This window comes from Microtus oregoni, unplaced genomic scaffold (genome assembly GCF_018167655.1).
Source record: "Microtus oregoni isolate MIOR12 unplaced genomic scaffold, Mior012 000055F_ref0000237, whole genome shotgun sequence".
NCBI lineage: Eukaryota > Metazoa > Chordata > Mammalia > Rodentia > Cricetidae > Microtus > Microtus oregoni.
Window position 1 is genome coordinate 8,961,410 of NW_024543831.1, and position 22,904 is coordinate 8,984,313.

Genomic DNA, 22,904 nt, shown 5'->3' on the forward strand with positions numbered 1-22,904 from the left:
TCTCTGATTACACCCTGCTCAAACCACCTTATATGGAGATCTCCTGCCTACATGAAACAAGAATAGTGACAAGTTTTTTAAAAAATTGTTTCTTGAAATTTTTATTTCGTGAGTGTGAACGTTTTACCTGATCATATACCTATACATCAAATGCATGCAGTGTCTGTGGAGGCTAAAAGTGGAGTTCCAAACCCTTATGAGCAGCCATTGGGTGCTAGGATTTGAAGTGGGTCCTCTGGAAGAAGAGCCAGTGCTCTGAACTGCTGATCTAACTATCTATCCCCAACGACACTCTTTTTAAACTTACCTCTTAAAAAAGCAGACATAAGATTACACAGTAATGTTTTACTAAAATCACTTGAACACATTCATGGTAAAATGTGTAAGGAGTTTATTATATCAGCTAGCTTCTAAAATTAAACTGACATTTTAATAATCTAATCAAACGAAAACTGCAGACTTTCAGTACTACGAACTGAATTAAGACAACACAGCTACTCACAAGGAGAAATATATTCTGTTGTGTAATCATTTAATTATACTGGGAAATAATTATAAAAATAGGTAAAAATTTCATGAAAATATTTCTTTTTAATGTATCTTAGGAATTCTTGCTCATGTCAATAGATTGTCTGACATCCGCCACCGCCTCAGGCACACGAACGGTCATATTGTCCATAGCCTTGGTCAGACAGACTTGGCAGCCCAACCGTGACCTGCAAGGAAAGGAAGGAGGCTCAGTTTAGTATTGGATGCATGTCATTCAGAAGCCTGTAGTTGTTTAGGATATTTTTATACTTTCTTGCAAAAAGCAGTTGGAGAATTTGCTAATCTTCCACGTTTTCATTAAGCCAAAGCAGACACCCTCTCCAACCCAACTAGAGGTAGCAGAAGGTCAGCACCAAACAACCATAGTGGTAAGCACCTATAAACCCAATACTTAAAAGACAGAGCCAGGTTAGGAGTTCATGACCATCCTCATAAGAGATCCTGCCAGACAATAACAACAAAATTCTTTAAGACAAAAATGAAATCTATAGATTCAAACCATCAATTGTAAGAATGTATTTCCCCCATATTTTTAACATCTCTGAAATCAAAGTCCATCTTCAGGTCAATGGCATCTTACAGTCACTGCTACAATATGAAGTGGTTGCTGTGTCACAGCTGTGGACTCGGTCACATTATACACACCAGTGTCTCCAACCAAGTAAGAGAAGGATGCTGTTGACTCCAAAGGTGTTAAAGTTTTAGCCCTTTCAAAATAAATCCAAAAGGATTATAAAACCAAAATCACTGACACCAGAGGAAGCCAGCAGATGCAAATGTGTAACCGTGATGGGAAGACTGACCATCATTTCATCTTCCCCTCTTCCTTCACAAAACTGTTACCAATCATGCTTTCCTTAGACGCTCTGTTTTCAACAAATGTGGCCCATGTGTACGGCTATGTTTGAACAAGCTTTCTAAGTGCAGGCAGTATATTAAATGAAGAGATACTACAGTGCAGATTTTAATAAGCAGCACTTTCCTTTTCTCTTAGAAGTACACAAAAGTTACATGTTAGGCTAGGACTGGTGGCATGTGCCTGTCACCTCAGCCACGAAGGAGGTTAAGACAAGAGGAATGCAAATTGAGGGCCAGCCTGGGCAAAAGAGTAAGAATTCCAGCTTGAATTTAACTTAAATTCAGTCTCAAAACAAAAAAAGTAAATAAAGGGCTGGGATACACCTCAGTGTAAAGTACTTTCCTATCATGTGAAAAGCCCTGGGTTCAGTTCCCAATACTGAAAAAAAAAAAAAGGCTAATCTTATAATCAAACTCTCTTTGACATCATGTTCTGACAGCATTAGCTGCATTAATGGCTTCAAACATTTACTGGATGTATAATGGTAAAATTTCTACCACTAAATGTCAATGGTACAGTACTAAATGTCAACTGGTATATTACTAAATGTCAGTGATTGTTTTACTAAATGCCAATGGGTACAGTACTACACATTAATGGGTATACACAGAGCACTCAACTCAGTGCTTTCACCTATTACACCTTGGGCACAGGAGAGGCATTCAGAGGAAAGCACAGAATTTAGAGAAAACCAGCCAGTGGAAAGCCAGCACTAACAGTGTGTTCACAGGCAACTTTCTGTTCTTTCCTAACCTGATCATCAAGATGGAGGAGAAAAGGCTCGCTTGCAGGACTGTTGAAGAGACTAACTGCTGTTGTCAATCAGACAGATGAGATGAGACAACCGATAGCGAGCTGTGACAAGTGCCACACAAACAGAACAATGAACCCTGGACAGGACACGTGGTGTCTAGAGAAGACTTTGAAGGGCGTGTAAGATTTAACACTCAGGAAGAGCCAAAAGAACCTAAGGAGAACATCTGAGGGAGAGGCAAAGTAGGCACTTCCGTTTTGTTGCTGCAAAATATGGACAAGGACAAGCAATGAGCTGGGTTGTGGCTCAATGACCGAGCACTCGCCTACTGTACAATCCACCCAGCACCTCCTCTGAGGAGAAAAGAAGAAAGAAAGAAAAATTACACGGAGAATTATAGTTTAAAACAGTAGCCGGGACAGCCAGGCGGTGGTGGCGCACGCCTTTAATCCCAGCACTCAGGAGGCAGAGGCAGGCGGATCTCTGTGAGTTCAAGGCCAGCCTCATCTACAAGAGCTAGTTCCAGGAAAGGCTCCAAAGGTAGAGAAAGCTTGCTTGAAAAAACAAAAAAAGCAGCCAGGACAACACATATAAATTTAGACATAGTGAGGCACCACTTCGTGGAGTAAGAAAGCCAGTTTAACCAAAGAAAATTTTGATGATTGGAAGAAAAAAAAAATCACCTCCCATCAGTAGTTCTTCTTTGTAGAATTAGAAACAGCCTTGACAATACTTAATTATGCATCATGCTCTATCTGCGAGAGCAAAAACCATGGCAAGGCAACAGAGATAACTATAGGACTTGGGAGGTCTTAGGGCGACAGTCAGGTACTCAGCATTTCATATGTGGTGAGTGAAACAAGGCTATCCTTTAGAGGACAATGATTCAGAAAGCGAAGCGACTGTCAGCGAGGCAAAGCAGAACACTGTAGGCACAGTGTGGGGAGAAACAGCACCCCAGGGCCAGAGCGCAGCCAAGCATAAGTGCGGCAGCTTGGATGTAAAAGGTATGAAGAGCTCACTCTTTCTTCCCAGGGTATTAGTCTCACTTCAATAAGAGGAAGGTGGAGGCCAGGACATAGCTCACTGACGGACAGGATGCTCTGTCTAGCATGGGCAAGGCCCTTAGCATCCAAAACCAAACAGAACAGAAAATTGGGAAAAATGAACTATAAAACTATAAAAGAAACAAACTGAAATTAATAAAACTATTATCACTATAACTGCTTAAAAAATTTATTCTTACTACATGAATCTTGTAAGCTAATACAGTTTTTAAGAAGTTATTCTTCATTAAGGTAGCAAAATACAGTTAAACAAAACCCACTCTCATTAAGAAATAAGCCTCCTTAATTATGCCTTGAAACAGTCAATCAAGGACAAGCCTTCCTTGACTCTAAGACGGGATAATTAAAAAATAGTATCACTGATGCCATCTGCTTTTGCGAAGCTCACTGTGTTTAAGAGAAACTACCTACTAATTAATAAGCTCTGATTAATTTACTTTACTATACACCTAGAGAAAGAACTACTCACCTTAACATAATTACTATTATATATTAAGTTTCTTTGAAAACTCAGTTCTCTCAGACAGGTAAAATTTCCACTATAATTTTGTTCAATTATCAAATCTGTTCTTCAAGAATACTATAAAAAGCATTCCATTTATTTCAATCCTATGAAATTATGATAAATATTAATTCCTGGCAAAAATAGACTAAAGATGTAATTGGATTAGAAACTATTACTACCAATTAACTCTTTGATTTTGTAAAGGGGAAGCTTCATGGGGAGCAAGTGTGGACAGTGAAAGAGAAACGTTCCCAGAGGATGCTTAAACTTCGTGACTGTTCTCTATCTACTCCTACTCGTGGAGTGATCTTAGACCTGAAGGAAGATAATGCAGACTTCCCCAGGATGTCACTTACTCACAGGTCAGACACACAGTGTGCCTTATGCCTGTGATCTCAGCACACACGAGTGTGAGGCCACCCTGACCAAAAGTTAAGACACCGATCCTAAAACAAAACTAACCAACAAAATCTACTCACCTGTCTGTGAGTCCGTAAGCCAGGTCCAGCATGTCGTTCTCCTCATCGGTAATGGCATCTAACTTCTCATATATATGATCCTCGAAGATAAGGTGGCAGGTGGAGCAAGCCAAAGTTCCCTCGCAAGCACCTGTAAGAGCAGCAGAGGCTGACCATGCTGTGCACCGCAGCAGTGCACACCTGGCTGCTCTGTGTTTTAGAATCAGCTACAACACTAACTTAAAGGGTTTCAGTACTGAATAATCACGAGTCAGGAAGAGGTCCTCCAGCCCCACATTGTCTGAAACCACTCACACAGCACTTCACAAAGGTACGTCATAAACAGGCAATGTGAAGGGACCATGAAGGACATACAAGTCTAATATTAAAATGTATCCAAGTTCATAACTGAGGCACACGTACACATAAAGATGTATTCTTAAATATATATAGCAACAATGTATAAATCATACACACATAATTCACCTTACCTGGAGAACCTCAAAATAACAGATAATGACTTGTGTTATCCAAGAGGAAGTAACTACACTACACCTAAATAAAGTTAAATATTCTTCCCTCTCAACCTTAAGTAACTGGGCCTAACAAACAAGACATTTTAAGATACACCACAGATTTAAATAATGTGATCATTCCTTTCGTTTCATTTTAAAATTATATTTATTCTATATTTGTGTGCTGTGTATGTGTGTGAGCATGTGCACCATGTGGGTGGGTCTCAGGACCACACTCTGGTCACCAGATGTGATGTCAAGTGCCTTTACTTGCTGAGCCATCTCGCTGGCTCCTTATTCCACTTTTAAACCATTAACTTAGCAGTTATTCACTCAGCTCCTGTCATGTGCCAGGCACCACACAAAGGAAACTAACAAAATCACGCCATCCAAACAAATTAAGAAAGACTTCATTTGGAAATTGTCTTACAAAGAAACTCAACTATATAAGCCAGGGCTTCCTCAACTTTTTCCCACTCATGACCCATTTTCAAGTGAGAAATCTTTAAGTGACCACAGGTATATAGGCAAATAAAACAGGTACATAAATCAGACACACAAAGATAACAAATCATAAACAACTTATTTTAAAGCAACTACTTGGTATATATATAAACATTAGTACACAAGATCTCCCAGAAGTTCATGAGCCAGATAGCCTAGAGTATAAAACATAACAGCAGAAACAAAAACAAAAACAAAAAAAAAGGAGACTTGCCTCAATCAAGAAGAAAGGTGAGGGAAAAAACCTTCATACCATGCACCAGAATACACATAACACATGAGGGGGAGGGGGAGGGAGAGGGAGAGGGAGAGAGCGAGCGAGAGAGAGAGAGCACCTTAGTTTTTACTGAAGTCATTTAGAAGCACTGATAGCCTCGGGAAGGTCCAAGTAATGAGGCACAAGAGTCGGGTATATGAGCTCTGGAACCAGATTCCCCACCTTTAACCACCTCTTCTGTTTACTGCATCATAGTAGGTGTCTTTACTCTCCGTGCTTCTGTTATTTTAATAGCAACTATACCAACCTCGCCTGGGAGTTGTAAGAATCATGAGTATAAATAATATATGTGTTGGCAGCAGACCTAGATAATAACTATTTGGAAATGGTGAGAAATCTTAGGCTGCTGGGTGGTGGGGGGGGAAGAACTATATCAATGGTCTCATCCAGCACTAGACCCTGAATGCTGCAATACTAACCAGATTGGCAATATGTGGACATTGGTGCAATAGTGGCATGACTGTCGTGTCAAGCAGTAACCAACAACTTTCTGACTGGTTTATTTGTTTTTTTTTTTTGTTTTTTTTTTTTTTGAGACAAGGTTTCTCTGTAGGTTTGGAGCCTGTCCTGGAACTTGCTCTTATACACCAGGCTGGCCTCAAACTCACAGAGATTAGCCTGACTCTGCCTCCTGAGTGCTGGGATTAAAAGCGTGCGCTGCCACCCGCCTGGCTTTCTGACTGGACTTTAATCTGGCTTCACAGAAGGGATTCCAAACCTGTTACTGTAAACCTGGCAGGAATTTACTATTGTTGTTTTGCTTATTGGTTAAGCTATCCAACTGCCTTCTAAATATTGATTTGTGTTATGTTCTCAACCCTAGTGGGAGAAACTTGTTTTTTATTTTGTTTGTTTTGTTTTGTTTCTGAGACATGGTGTGGGAGGGTCTTCTGTTTTGAGTTGATTTCATTGGTTAATAAAGAAACTGCTTTGGTCCTTTGATAGGAGAGAAATTTAGGTAGGCAGAGTAAACAGAACAGAATGCTGGGAGGAAGTGAGGCAATTGCCATGCCTCTCCTCTCTGGGCCAGACACCATGGAGCCAGCCGCCAGGTCAGACATGCTGAATCTTTCCCGGTAAGCCACCACATCGTGGTGCTACACAGATTATTAGAAATGGGTTAAGCAAAATGTGAGAGTAGCCAGTAAGAGGCTGAAACTAATGGGCCAGGCAGTGTTTAAAAGAATACAATTTGTGTGTTGTTATTTTGGGGCATAAGCTAGCCAGGCTGCCAGGAGCCGGGCGGCAGGAACGCAGCCTGTTGCCCCTTACTACAGTGTTTCTCTGTGTACTCCTGGCCATCCTGGAACTCATTTTATAGACCAGGCTGGGCTCAAACTCAGAGAGATCTGCCTGCCTCTGCCTCCCAAGTACTGGGATTAAATGCATGCACCACCACCAACCATCACAGCTTGTTTTTCCAGCAGGCAGTGAGTGATTAATGCAGAAGACTCATAACTGGTCAAAGTGCCAACATAAGCAACTCTAAGGCTCAGTGAGCATTATGGAAGAGGGGCAGAAAGAATTTTAAGCATTGGTTGAGGAGGAAGAAAATTGTGAAATGCTGACATCTATACCTGACACAGCTTCTGCACACATCAACTCATAGCATCCGTGATTACCAGCACAAGATTACTCCAGTCAAAAACCCAGCATGGATGTAGGAGGGGCTCTAAGGCCCGACCCTTGGCATAGGAGCTATTGGCAGTTGATGGGTGATGAGGGAGATCGATTCATACTCTTTTGAGGACATGACCCTGGTAAATTGTTCAATATCCCAATGGGTGACCCTACACCCATCATATATTAGCTGCACTAATTGGTCTCAGGGAGTATTAATAGCCAAAAGAAGGACAGGAAGTTTAAAGGAAGACAGTGTAGGGGACACCAAAGGAAGTTGGAGATACATAGGGATGAAGAGATAATAAAAGTATACTTTATAGATATATGAAATTTCCTCTTTCCATTTATGAAATCTAAGTTTGCTGACAGAAGTTACCTACATGCAAGTCTTGTATTAGGCTCATTACATTCACTTATGCTGTTGACAAGATAAGGTGGGTCACCCTCACACACCTAACCCCTTTACTAAATGAAACCTAGAATACAGCTGTGTGGGAAGTTACATATTGAAAATGTGAAATTACATATAATCATATTGTCCAAAGGATGATGGAACAAAGTATCAGAAAATCAACACTAAGCATAACAGCAAGCAGAAATACAGACTTGTATAAACAGTACAGGAACCTCTTATCTTGAATATTCATAAAGCAGGCATGTGAAAATTACAGAAGAAAAAAGTTTGAAATGATAAGCTAGATAAATTTAATCACAGATGTATAACTGCCCCCAAGTGGCAGAATACTGCAGCACACAATACTGAAAGGATTATCTATTAACACAAAAGTTGGTATGCATTGTATTGCTTCCTAAGTTCACAACTGTCCATTCTGAACTATTTATTTACTCATTCCTTCATACACAACAACAAATGAGTTAAGAATGACTGTATCCCTTACCAGAGTCCAGTAGAAGGACACAGGAGTGACTAAATGTATTACCAAAATGTGGTAACTGCTATGAAAGGATAGTCTGAGGCCAGGCAGTGGGACAGACTAGACAATGACAAACTATTGTAGACTGGGTACTACAAACAATGCCAGCTTATAATGGGTTGGGAGTAACAGAGAAACACCACTTAGAGCCTGGGTGGTTGGGCAAAGGAGGATTTCTTTTACTACCTGAACCTAATACCCTGCATCCCAGAATCCAGGCATTTCTTCCACAACATTTGCCATCATCTGCTATGTTTTTCCCCTATATGGCTTAAGAAAGTAATACACATAGACTTAATAGATACAGAATATAAATAAGACTTTGTGGGATGGGAGAGAGAAGACAGTGTCTCAGCAGAGGAAAAATGCACATGAAGTCTCAAAGGTGTGAAGTTTAGTTTGAGTTCAAGCTTCTAAGAGGTCAGCATCACCAAAACAGGAAGAAGACAAATGAGAAGAGGAGGAGAGCGGAAGAGCAGAGGGAGGGCACACCATGTGCAGCCGTAGGCCGATGGGAACACGGATTTTGTCCTAAGCGCACGGGAAGTCTTTGTGGCTGATGTGTGTGCTGACAATCACCCACGTTGCAGAGCTCAAGGGCAGAAGCAGGTTCACAGGTTCAGATATGCAATGGCTTACCAGAGCCAAGAGGATCCACTGGAGGGTTAAGTGAGAGTAGGTGCTGAAGTGCTGGATGTACCAGGAAAACAAAGCTGCTCAGGTTTTAGCCTGCAGTAGTTGGGCAGTACTCATTACTGATCTAGGAAATGCTGGAGGAAAGACTGTTTAAGGAGAAGGGCAGGATCAAAAGTTGTTTAAAAAAACATGGTGGTTTTTTTTTTGTTGTTTTTTTTTTGTTTTTGTTTTTTTTTTACCAGAAACAGGGTTCAGTGTGTAAGGACAATTGTTGCCAAATCTAATGACTGAGTTTATGTTCAGAATGCACATGGTGGAAAAGAACGACTGACCCTGCAGCCTGTCCTCAGCCTCCGCCCGTGTATTATATAGCATGTGTGTGCCTACACTCACACACAAATATTATACACATATGGTGAAGGGGGTAAATAATTGTTTAAAAAGCAAATATTTGAGTTTTAAATTTCTTTTGGATTTCTAAAAAGAAATGTAAACAAGGGAGTTGAATCTGCAAGTTCAAGCTCAGAGGAGAAAACTGAGCCAAACATATAAATTTAATCTCTAGTGGCATTTAGGAAGGACTTATGGTCACAGAAAAGATGAGATCACATGGGTAGATACTGCAGAAACCATGGACTCAGCCATGTGTGGAGCTCGGGTGTTTGAACACGTAGACCCTAGTAGTAGATCCCTGTTGGGGGCAGCGGGGGGGGGGGTGTTATAGAACCTTGAGGAGGTAAAGGCTTGCTGGAAGAAGCATGTCATGCTTTGAGAGGTTGTAGGCTTCCCCCTTCCAGTTCACTCTCTCACATCTGTGGTTGAGGACATACTCTCTGAGCTTCCCGCTATGGACACCTGCTGCCATGTCTTCTTTACTATTGTAGACCTCCCACCTGTAACTGTAGTAAACCAAGATAAACTCCTCCTTTGCCGCTTTTGGTCAAGGGTGTTTTTATCACAACAAAAAAAGATCTGATACACTTGGATTAACTCATTTGATCTTCACAGCAACCTTATGGGGCATATACTAATATTAGCCCCATTCTACAAGTAAGAAGACAAGGTAAAAAGTTAGGGTCCTGGTCCAAAATCACAATACTGTGAGAGTGGCGAAACGGACAGACAAGCCTAGGCAGGAAAGCTCTACTCAACCACACCAAATAGGATTTAGGGGAAACACTGTTTCAACCTTCACCCACAGTGTGAATTTAATTTTACACAAACACTCTATAAAATAAATATTTCACAGCAAAACCCCTGCAAAAGAGATTGTGTTTTTCTATGTTCTATTATTTTTTATTTCTCTAAGATGCTGTTAGAAGCTATAAACTGGAGTTGGGAATGTGTCTCAGTTGGTAGGGTGCTAGCCTAGCATACATGACACCTTAGGTTTGCACTCAGGCATGACAGAAACCAGGCATGGTGGTTCATGTACTCTCAGCACACAGAGATGGAAAAAGAAAATCAGGAGTTCAAGGCTGGCCTCAGATACACCATTTCAAGGCCTGCCTCAGAGATACAGTCCTTCCTAGATACAATTGGCCAGGTCTTTTATAAAGGTAACAAAAAAGTAACTGATACAGTTGAGGGACTTTTGTAACCAAAATAAAAACTTCCTTCTGATGCTTAGTTCTTAAAACTCTCCTTGAGAGAGTTTTACACAACTAGATAGTCTTGCAGTCTAAGACTACATATCGATTCTCTGTAGGTGGGCAGCTGTTTTTGTGAATCTTTTCTGTTATAAGCATCTCTGTAGTAAACTGTCAGGGACAAGTGTCACTTCCTAAAAGTGAAAATGAATCTGCAGAGAAAATGACACAAATAGCCTCCCTTGGTTACAGCGTTCACCTGAGTGTTCTCAGGGGCTAAAAACACAATTTCTTTTGCAATGTTCCCACAGAGAGCCAACAGTCTCCACACACATAGACGTGTTGGTCTAGAACATGACCAAGAACATTGTCATACAGTTTTAAAACCTGATTTAACATTTTGGCTAGTTCCAGAACAGTCGTGGCTACACAGAGAAACCCTGTTTCAAAAAGCAAACAAAAATTGTCTAGCATCTGGGTTTCCTTGTCAACAGCTTTTGGTTGTTTTTCCAAGTAAGGGCCATGTCTTGCTCTTTGTGTATCTTGAATTTCTTTTTCTGTGCACATGTAGACACCACAATGTGGAAACTCTGGGAATAAGGCGCTCGCCCTGCCCAGTGTGCTGCAGTTGCTGCTCACTGGTGGTCACTGCTGCAGTCAGTTATCTAATCGCTGCTGTAGACCAATTCTCTAAAGCTCATATCCTCAGGGTGTGAATCCCAGCTCAGTGGCCAGCTAAAAGACTGGCCAGAGGTTCAAATATCTGGTGCCAAGAGGCTCAGGTGATTAGGCAAATGCTTCAACAACCAAGCAATCTGTATGTTAGTCTTCATTCTGGCTTGTGAGAGACCTCACAGTCAGCTAGAGATGAGCGAGTGAGTAGTCTGTGTATCTTCTAGATCATCTCTACGGGCATCTCACTCTGCAGGTATTCCTTTCAGTGTGTAGCTAGGCTCTTGCTCTTGCTCATCTTCATTCTCGAGGGGGGGGGGGGCACGCTGCAGGTCTGAGTTGACAGTGTTGGTTTGTGAACCACAATCTATCTGATCCCAGAGTTTAGTCTCAATTACTTTTCAACACACTAGCATCCATTGTGAGAGAATACTTCAGCAAAGCTCAATTAAAAGTGCAGTTTAGTTGGACTTGGAGGTACATGCCTATGATGCCAGCACTCAAGAGGCTGAGGCATAAGGATAGTGAGTTCCAGACCATCCCTGTAAAACTCCATAAAAATGTATTGTATCAATCATTTCATTACCTAATTTCTGTTAAAGGTGTTTATATAGAAAGACACAAAGAAAAATGGCAGAGAGAAAAAGGGAATGCTGAGACATTAGGTACCCTGGGATATAAATTAGCTGAATGACTTGCCACATATAAACAAGAGGAAATGTGTAGTGATATTTTGTTTATATTTTAACAAATAAAGCTTGCCTGAAGATTACAGTGCAGAGCTAAGCCACTAGAGGGACCTTTTATCTCTACCAATGCTCAGACCAAAGGAGTGATCCTGTCCTCAGACTTTACTGAGCTTTTGTCCCTTCCAACCTTGAATTCCTCTCTCTCCCCAGCCATATCACTTCTGTCTCTACCTCCCTAGTGCTGGGATTAAAGGTGTGGGATCCCTCTGTGTGAGCTACATTTCCCTTTTAGACAAATTCAATCTTACGCAGCCCAGGGTGACCTTGAACTACCAGAGAGCCCTCTGCCACTGACTCCCAAATTCTGGGATTAAAGGTGTATGCCTACCACTCCCTGGCCTCTAGTGGCTTAGCTCTGCACTCTGATCTTCAGGCAAATTTTATTTGTTAAAACATAAACAAAATATCACTACAAAAATGAGTATTGGTTTTTTCATCTATAAAATGGAAGGTAAGAGCTGAAGGCACAATAAAATGATAGAATATTTTCTTAGTATGCATAAGGCTTTGGTTCAATACCAACACCAGATAACATGCCAGGATGTGGTATAAACATAAATGGTAATGATCATAATTACCCTGAAACTGGTAGAAACATTAGCTTTACAAGCTCAGAAAAAACATTACAAAAAAATCAATTCTTCACAAACCCTATGGAAGGCCACCCAAAAGGCAGCTTTTTGGAATTTACTATCGAATGAAAGCGATCTTCCCTCCAAGAAAAACTTCAGAAAGCACTAACATGAAGGCAGACTTAATACTTAATGGGAAAATGACAGAGAAAAGAACTAACAACAGCCCTTATAATAGGACTTGAACCATGCCCTGAAACAACATAGTCAGGCTATATTACATACCAAAGCAGTCTTTTAAAAATACATATTTTCACCAAAGCTACAGAGAAACCTTGTCTCGAAAAACCAAAAAATAAAAATACATATTTTTATGTATATGAGTCTAATGTCTCTGTGTATGTGTGTGCATGTGTGTGTGCACACACACTATCTAGAGATATCAAAAGAGGACATCAGATATCCTAGAGCTGGAGTTACAAATGGTATGAGCTGCCATGTGGATGCTGGGAAGTCCTCTGTGAGATCAGCCAATGATCTTAGCACTGAAATAGCTCTCTAGCCCTAGACCAAAACCTCTTCAAGTGTGGATCACGACTCTATCTGGGGTTCCAAAAACTGAACAAAAGGGTGATAAACGATTTATAGCAGTAAAATGTTCCTGAACATAAGGACGGAAAAAAAAATAGACCATGATGGATCTGAAGTGTTTCTGGCAACCTAGATGGTGCTGCATTCTGTGACTTGACTACAGCCTTGGTTCTGAGTGCGCAGCCTACAATTACTGCACTGTGTACACCATCTCACAGAAAATGCCAACAACACTGCAGAAACACCCTGGTTCAGAGCTGAGACTGCTGTATGTTATGAACTACAGTGCTTCTTTCTTAATTTTTAAATTTTAATTATTTTATGTGTATAAATGATTGCCTGTATGTAAATCAATGTACTACATAGGTGCCTGATGTCCACAAAGATCAGAGAGGGTGTTGTGAGTTACTATGTGGTTGCTGGAAACTAAACCCTGGTCCTCTGTAAGAGCTCTTAACTGCTGAGCATCTCGCCAGCCAAAAGTGTGATCTTTCTATTGTGCATACAAACTTCTCTGCCCTTAAAGAAACAAACTGGTTTACCATTAAAAATAAAGGCTTCAGATGTTTTTCCACCGTCATTCTACAGCATATCAATAACAAGTTAATGTATCCTTGGATTATTTTTCAATTTAAAAATTGCTGTTTGAGTTACTGACTTGAGTTTCATTTTAAAAAAAAAACTGTTTAATAAATTCTGGCTTGGTGGAGAGAATTACCAATGTTTTTGAAATGGCCCTAAGCATACGTCTGCCATTTTGGGCTATATATAAGAAGCACAATTCTTAGCACTGACAACCAAACTCAAAACACTGGACCACTCTGAAAAATACTGAAGATGTGCTTATGTCCTACAGAATCAAATATTTAGTTCTTTAAAGCCAGGCGTGGTGCTGCATGTCTTCAATCCCAGTACTTGACAGGCAGTTGTCTGTGAGATCAAGGTCAACTTGGTCTCCATAGTAAGTTCCAGGACAGTCAGGGCTACACAGTGAAACCCTGTCTCAAAATACAACCCCCCCAATAAAAAATAAAAAGATTTAGTTCTTTATATAAAAATAAACAAACATCTATTTGGTTTAAAATAAACTTATGATTTATTATCAGTCAACATCTGATTTGTATAATTATAAACTATATACCAAGGTTGTAAAAAATGTATTGAACAAAAAGAAATTACAACTGGAAAGACTAGTGCTTTTCAAACCTAATATGCACCATCCAAATCACGGGAACAGCTTGTGACAACTCACACTGCTAGTTTGGCAAGGCAGATCGGTAAAGGAGCTTGCCATCAAATCTGAGTACCCCATGGAAGGAAACAGCCAACTCCATAAAGCTGTCCTCTGATGGCCACACATGGCATAATCAAGCCTGCACATAAATATATGCACACATGCATTGCACACACACACACACACACACACACACACACACACACACACCCGTAGTAAATAAACATTGCTGGCTAGACTTCCTGAGCCCCAAAATCTGATTTCTCAGGTAATAAAGATGGCAATGAGCCAAGAACCCACAGAAAAGAACAATTTAGACACAGCCAGAGCCTCCCTGAAGTACAATATGGAGGTGTGGAAACACCAGGTTTGTACATTTGATCAGAAGAAATGAAAACTTTCTACATAATGTTTCTCCTGAGAAAGTAAAATGACATTTAGAATTAAATCAAAGTTATTCCAAATTTCTCTGTGCTATGGTATTCACTACTTCTGTCCTGTACCTTCTACCTCTCATCTCTCTGGCTTGCAGCGCAGGTGAACAGTGGGCACGAGACCACAATCGATTTCTGAGTCACATGGCTATTTGAATTATTGTCTAAAAGTAAACAAGTGTCCTTTATTATCCATCTTGGGTTTTTAAATGTTTATGTGAGCATGTTTCTGCCTGAGTGTGTGCCATATGTGTACAGCTGTCGGAGAAGACAGAAAATAGTGTGGGATCCCCTGCATCCAGAATTACAGGCAATCATGAGCCAACCAATCTGGGTGCTGGGAACAGAATTCAGATCCTCTGGAAGAGCAGTATGTGGTTTTAACCACTGAACCATCTCTCCAGCCCCTACTCTAATAATCTTTATAAACAAAATAAAATAACATGTCCTAAATTATAATATTTAATTAGAATGTTACAATTTAAAAGTTAAAACAAACGAACAAAAAAAAAAACCTGTAATTTACTCAGAAACTTGCAAGGTAACTTACCAAAGCCATCAATGTCTAGATTATTTTCAACCACAACATCTAGCAGAGAGTCACCGACTTTCCCCGTGGCTGTTAGTGTTTCACCATCACGGTTCTTGAAGTGGACTGTTATCTTATCTTCTGAGCTGAGAAAGGAAGCAGTATTTCAATATTTTTAGTAATTTCAAAATATAATTTAAAGGCCAAGGAGATAATTTATCACATAGAGGCTCTTGCCATGAAAGCCTGACCACCTGAGGTGGGTCCCTGGAACTCATTCCAAAATGTGGTTATTTGACCTCTACAAAAGTGCCATGGGTGCCCACAAACACATTATCAACATAACTCACACAAGAGTAACAAATAAAAAAATTTAAATCATAACTTAACTGCAAGGTCAAATGAATAGGCACACGTGTAGGAAGAAGACAGTACAGACTGAGGACTTATCCTCTACCCCCGCTACAGAGGGCAGGATTGATCTCTTAAAGAAAATGAAAACTATGTCCTGCCCCAGCAGCCCCGTGGGTGTGAACTTTTGTCTCCCCACCCGTCACAGATCTGTACAAACACTCAGCAATCATAACCAGGCAGCAAGTCTCCTGGGTTTTGTGGTGGAGGCAACAGTGATTCTGGTTTGATTTCCACGCCAGGGATTGAATCCAGACCCTTACACATGCTAAGCACATATCTGACCACTGAGCTACACCCTTAGTTCATAAAACCTATTTTGCTTTCACAAGCTCTTAGAAGAACAGTATCTCTGTGACCATGGCCCTGAGAGACAAGTTCAAGGTTGTTTGTGGTCAGCTTCATAAGAAACAAACCATTCTGCTAGCCACCCGTGTCACTACAGTGCACGTGTCTGGTCATGAGACTCTGACCCCAGGGGCAGCTGTTTTACACTTTTGTGAGTCTTTGAACATTTCATTTTCGTCCACACGGTGCATTCAACACTAACAGACTCCTGGGGAGCCATACACCACTGCATGTGTGTTACTCTGTTATATATCATCAAGTAAACCTAAACTGTTCTCCTTTTTACCAAACATCATTAAAATGTGGGGAAAATCATCATACTCGCACCTGGAGATGTCTCTTCCATTCCCAGCACTTAATTAGTTGTAATTTTTAACCACAATCAAAATTCACAAGTAAGTCGGATGAACCGCCTCCCAGTGGATAATGTTGATATGGCAGTGGATAAAAGGATCCTGATTAAAAAGGTCCAACCTTAAAATATCAGTGAAAATTTTCATCAGCTTGTACAATGAATATACACTAATATTTCTTAAATGAAAAAAAGATAAAAATTTCTGCGTGTGCCTTCAAAAAAAAAAAAAAAGTCTACGCTCCCAAACTTCTTTTAATTGGGGGTGAGAGAGGCCTTTAAAAACAAGTACTTTTACTCGCCTGGCACTCCTAGCATGTGTCAGGCTCAGGACTGTCAAAGACAGGAAAAAAAAAAACTGTATGTTTGTTTTTCATGGCTTCAGAGCAGAGTCAGGGCAATGCTCTTTGTACCTGAGTCCCAACCTGGGCTCTGTAAAACAAGGATCCTTGCACTGAAGAACTGTAATACTAAACTATTTAAAAGCTATGTTCTTCTCAAGGTAAAAAAGCAGAGAATAACAACAGCCCTCACAGCTAGAAGATTCTCTAAAACACAAATTTAAAAAGGACGTAGGAGGCAATGACTTGAGCCAGTGGAACTCTGTAGTAAAATGGAAAGTTTAGGAATTCATTTATATATTATTAGGATGTGTGTGTGCACACCACACACCATACACATACGCACACACACACACACACACACACACACACGGCAAAGGGATGTTGACATTTTCAGCATGGGCAACTGGGTTTAAATTGGGGTTACTAGGATTAAGAGAAGGAGCTTTGTGAAAGCTGAAAATGAGCTCACATTTAGAACTTGTTTGGCTTCTAATACTTGAAGAACCAGATGGGACAGTCGGCAAGCCATATGGCAATATGAATCGGAGAGAATGACACAGACAAATGCCTGGAAGCTAAGCTATAGTAAATGGGGATGTTTATGGAATTACTCCACTCTGGGGGCTTTAGGATTGTTGTTCTAGAACACACAGCTAAACTTACAACAAAGGAATTTCAAATTACTTTAACATCAGTCTTTTGTCAAGGCATTTATCTTACAGTTTTGACAATGTATAAAATGCCTAAGCCATGGTAGAACTCACACATGGATCAGTAACTTTTATTTAAAGCCCCCAAACTTCTTTCTACTGCTAGGAACCTGGACTGCTACTATGTGCTAAAACAGTGGTTCTCAACCTGTGGGTCTCAACCCCTGTGGGGGTCAAGTGACTCTTTCACAGGGGTCACCTATCAGATATCCTGCATATCAGATATTTCATTACGATCCATAACAGTAGCAAACTTAGTTTTGAAGTAGCAACAAAGTACTTTTACAGTTGGGAGCCACCACAACGTGAGGAACTGTATTAAAGCCTTGCAGTGTTAGCAAGGCTGAGAACCACTGTACTAAAGGTATTCATCCCTTGTTAACAAATGCTAAGATAAGTAATTGATTTGCTAAGACAAAGAAGGAAGAAGAAATGAGAGGGAAAAGGTAATTCAAGTGAAAGAGTGGAGAAGCAAAAGCCATGGCTTCTGGTCTTACTCCTAAAGCAGTGACCATGGAAATCACTCCTATATACAAGTAAACTAGAGCAGTGACTCCACCCATAAAAGCATTAAAGTACTTTTTTTTCTACAGACCCTTACTTATCTTGGGCTAACTTCCTATACTCCGTGTAGCAAAGGACAGCCTTAAACTTCTGATCCTTCTGCTCCACCTCCCGAGTGCTGGGATAACATACATACATACATACATATATATATATATATATATAAAATCACCCCGCACACTTTATGTGTGGTGCTAGGGGTCAAACGGCTTCACATACTACACAAGCACTCTACTAACTGAGCTACATCCTTAGCCCAGTATTAAACTGTTTTTAATTTAATGAATGGTTAAAATAGAGGAAGTTTATGGAAATACTTTATACACATGTACTTGCCCACACTTCTGTCTGTTCACACTCAGTAACTGATTGGTCAATGACACACTAGGTAAGATTTCAAGTAGCAGAATAAATGTAATTCTTCTAAATTCTTCATCCCCAATTAAACAGCCACTTGCTTTGCTCAACCCCAGCAGGCACACTAAAAAACAAGGCTGTGGTCCTGTAGGTCTCCCAGGCTAATGAAGTAGAGCAGTGGTTCTCAATCTTCCTAACCTGCGACCCTTTAATCCAGCTCCTCGTGTTGTGGTGACCTCCATCCATAAAATTATTTCATTGCTACTTCATAACTGTTATACTGTACTGTTATTAATTGTAATGTAAGTATCTGTGTTTTCTGATGGTCTTGGGTGACCCCTGTGAAAGGGTCACTAGAACCCCACAATGAGTCGATACCCCCAGGTTGAGAACCACTGGAGGAACATATAGCTGTTCTTACCCTTTCACTACATCGCCTGGGGTGCTAACAGAGGGAAAGGCCAGTCTATGGCTCTGCCCTCCCCTCATCACCTTTGCTCTCTGAAATGACTCACAAAAGTATGAACTAAAGAGCTACCAGCTACAGTACTGCAGCAGATCACACGCCTGACACCAAAGAGGGCCCTGGTTAGAGCCACAGAATCTCAAGGACAAAGACTGTCATCTGCCATGAGGCATAGAACCTATTCAAGGTCTAGGCCATGTTTTGCCAGCTAGTTAATATGATAACTTTATGCCCACTCACCTACCTACCTACTTCACAGGACTGTCTTAAAAGTACAGTGAAATCATGTGTGTGAAAGCCCTTTGTAATCAAGTCGCTTGAGAAACATCAAGTATTATGTCAGGGTGTTTGGGAATAAAAGCTTTTCAACATTCATTTATTGAGAGTTTATATAGATGTGGAACTTGAAACTCAGCTTCTAGAATTACTTTGTCCAATACGACTTTGAACTTAAGCAGGAGGGTCCTATACTGGCAATGCCAAACACAGTAGAGAAGCTCACCACACACTTAAATACTTAAAACATGGCTAGCATAACTGCAAAACAGAACCATGAATATTATTTACCTTCAATCTTCTTAATGTTCAATAACTACAAATGGCTGGGAGCTGCTGTGTTAACAGCAAGAGTCTGGCATAATACGAGTTGGAAAATCTACTTGAAGCTCCAATGTCTCTGTCAAGAATCACAATATCCAAAACCTAATGACAAAATCGTAGGAACCAATTTGCAAAAGCATATGTATTCCCTTAAATACTAGTTATACTGATTATGTTCAGTATGTCACAACTTAAATCCAGAAAGCATCTGCCACAGAAATTAAGGCATCCACAGGTGAACAGTCAGAGAGACCAGGGGAAATAGGACTGAATGGTCCCCACGATTTCCCTCTCCACACAAAACACATGGGGGAGGGGGGAAATTCTCATTTCCTGCTATACTCTATTCTGGAGTCAAACGACTGGCAGGGATTTCTATGATCAGAAATTCTCTGAAGAAGCCGTATCTGTGTTGAATATGCCGTAGACTGATACACCAGATACAGACATCCGTAGCTGTGAAGACACAGATTGCCGCATATCTACAAACAGCCAAAATTATCTTGGGTTATTGTTAACACCCTTATGGTCATGTATCACCAGACACTGTTTCTGAGCTTTATGGTTACCAGGCAAATAAGTCTTGGAATGTATTATCCTAATGGACCATCGGCTTCCAATCCTAACACTAAAGATGTAAGCTAGGTTCAAAACCCTGTAATCCATTTGCTGTCCCCTCATTACATTTGGCAAATACACTGACTTTTGACTTTCTTTGGGTCTGTGACTACAAAGTTGAGCGAGTTCTTCCACAGAGGGACATACAATTCATGGAAACTCTAATCTGTTTCCAGGAATGGGCACTCATGTTTAGCTTTGAAGAAAACTCTCATCTTTCCTTTGAAGCAACAGCTGTTTTTCATAGACACGGACATTATGTAATTGTCAACATGTCACCACACTCAGAAACTTTAAGTCAATTTTATCTTTAGTCAACCTAAGGGGGCAGTGCCTTTAAAAACAAATATGCCCAATACAAACCTTCCACCTATGGGGAGCTCTCAACTCTCTGAACATTTCCCACAGAATTCTCTACACTATGACCCCCAAGAACTGTTGCTAAGAAGCACCTACCTACTGAGCCCTCATTTTCAACCAGGCGCAAGACCAAACGTCACCTGTACGGAGTCATTTATCCCTTAAATCATTCTGTAGGGGCAACACTGTTATCCTAGGTCTACAGGGACTAAAGTCTGTGCGGGTTTAAACTCTACCCTAGGCAAGCCTAACCCTTCCCTAGCCGGAAGGCAGCACAAAGGCCAGCGTGTGCTAGTCTTGCCAGAGGAGCAACCACGACGCTAAGGGCGACAAGGACACCCCACCGAGGAAGCCCCGGGGCCAGTGCCCCGCACCGCCAAGCCAGGCCCCGGAACGCTGGCGTCAGGAGGCGGAAGAGTGCCCGGGCGGAAACGCAGGCCGAGGGACGCCGGGACCCAGCCGTCGCCGCCGCGCCTCACCTGCTCCACGCGCGCGCAGACAAGCTCAGCGGCCGTCCCCGCCCGGCCTCTGCGTGCACGCCGGGGCTCAGGGTCCACCGGGGGACGGCAGTTCCCGCGCGGACCGCACAGGCCAGCAGCCAGCCGCGGTCCAGGCCACGGAAAGCGACGGAGGCGCAGGCGGCGCGCAGGAGTCGGGCGGCCGGAGCGGCCGCCATTCCCCGGTCGGAAGGTTCCGGGTCCTGTGATGTCCTGCGCAGTCCTGAGGGTCACGCGGGTCCCTCGAGTCCGGTGACGAGCGGACTACTGCCCCGCGAGCGCCCTGCGTGTCCTATAACCCACGGCCGCGCCCCGCCCCGCCGATGCCACGCCTCCGCGGGGCGGGGCCGAGCACGGCTCCAGTGAGCAGGGCAGGAGTGAGTTCACCTTGACCTTCTGCAGTGGGCTCCGCGCTCGGGAGCAATTATTCTTCAAAGACTGTCCAAAAAGCCACCTGGTGAACTGAACCGTCTTCGTCCCACTCCCTCTAAACAAAGCCAAATATCGCAGTTTGCACCGCCTTTAGAGTTCAAGTTTGAGCAAAAGGGATCTAGGTTTTTCCTACCCAGGACAGGGGAGAGTTTTTACAAACTTGACACACTGTGTGTATAAAACCCTGAAACTTAGCAAGTTAACTTTTTTTTTTTTTTTTTTTTTTTGAGACAGGGTTTCTCTGTGGTTTTGGAGCCTGTCCTGGAACTAGCTCTTGTAGACCAGGCTGGTCTCGAACTCACAGAGATCCGCCTGCCTCTGCCTCCCGAGTGCTGGGATTAAAGGCATGCGCCACCACCGCCCGGCTAACTTTTAACTTAAAAGCTTAAAACTTTTTTTTGATGACTAATGACTAATAACTGGTAAATTGTGAAAGAGTATTTGAGGTCAGACATTCAAACCCAAGTCCTCTGTTGATAAGAGACCTTGGATAAATTATTTTGGGCGGGGGGGGATGGCGGGGGGGCGGGGGGGGGGCGGATAACAGTTTCCACAACTCACGGCGAAGTTCACTTTCAGGGCCATTGTGGAGGTTAGGTGAGTAAGAGCAACGAACTGCGTCACAAACCAGGAACGATAAAAGCCTCATCTTGAGCATTCCTGATAAGGGGCTGAAGGACGGAAGCACTCGTTGCAAACAAGCTGGACATAGGCAAAGATTACTTGACTATTCAAGCTGGGGTTGGAGACATAACTAAGAATACTTGTTGCTCTTGCGGAAAACCTGGGTTCAGTTCCACGGAGCAGCTCACAACTGTAACTCTAGTTCCAGAGATCCAACACCCTCTTCTAGCCACCTCTGGCACCAGGCATGCACATGGTGCAAATACGTATTTGGGAGGAGGGGTATTACTCGACAGGTTGAAGATACAGCTCAGCAGTTAAGAGCACTTTCTGCACTTGTAGAAAACCTCAGTTCGCTTCCCAGCACCCACGGTAGCTGGTTCTCAACTGCCTATAACTCAGAATTCCATAGGAATCCACCGCCCTCCTCTGGCCTCCTCAGGCACCCACATACATAAATGGTTTTTTTTTTTTAAATCAGTCTGAACATATCTCTGCAAACATTTATCATTTTATGATGTGAACTGTAAAACTCCATCTAGCTTTTGGGAATGTAAAGTGGGTTATTATCTACAGTTAGCTCACTGTAGGCATACCAGACCTGACTTAAACATCACAGCGTGTGTACCTAGGGACATGTGTGTGCACATATGCACATACATAAAACCAACATTACATGAAATCCCATTAGGACTTATGGTTTGTGTGTTTGTTAACATTATAAAGAAGAGAAATTTGGGGTTTGAGGAAATGACTCAGCAGTCAAGAATGAATGCTGCTCTTACAGTGGACCTGAGTTTGGTTGTTAGCATCCACACTGGGTAGCTCCCAACAGACTCTAAATTCTGAGGGATCAGGCGCCCTCTTCTGGCCTCTGTAGCCATTTGGGGAGAGAGAGAGAGAGAGAGAGAGAGAGAGAGAGAGAGAGAGAGAAATTTTAAAAATTAAAAAAAAAATGAAAGCAGAAATCTATTTCTATTTTCTCACAGGTTTGGGCACTGGGTTGTCAAAAATCAAAATGGCAGAAGGTTTGATGTGTAGTGAGAGCCCATTCTCTAGCACACCATTATCATTGGACCCTCACCAAAACTCCTTTCTGAGATCCTCTTTTTGGGTCATGAGGATCCTATTGATACAATTCCATAGGACCATTCCCTGCATGCACTATT

General features: G+C 41.8%; 1 protein-coding gene across 1 annotated transcript; it reads right to left on the reverse strand.

The window, feature by feature from the left end:
* Nucleotides 1-515: 515 nt before the first annotated feature.
* Nucleotides 516-20,988, reverse strand: Fdx1 (ferredoxin 1). The gene is made up of 4 exons (XM_041638623.1): nucleotides 20,662-20,988; nucleotides 15,074-15,198; nucleotides 4,214-4,343; nucleotides 516-716 (listed from the first exon to the last, which is right to left on the reverse strand). Exons 1-4 carry the CDS (start codon nucleotides 20,856-20,858, stop codon nucleotides 602-604), a joined length of 567 nt encoding a protein of 188 aa, XP_041494557.1. The 5' UTR covers nucleotides 20,859-20,988; the 3' UTR covers nucleotides 516-601.
* Nucleotides 20,989-22,904: the final 1,916 nt, after the last annotated feature.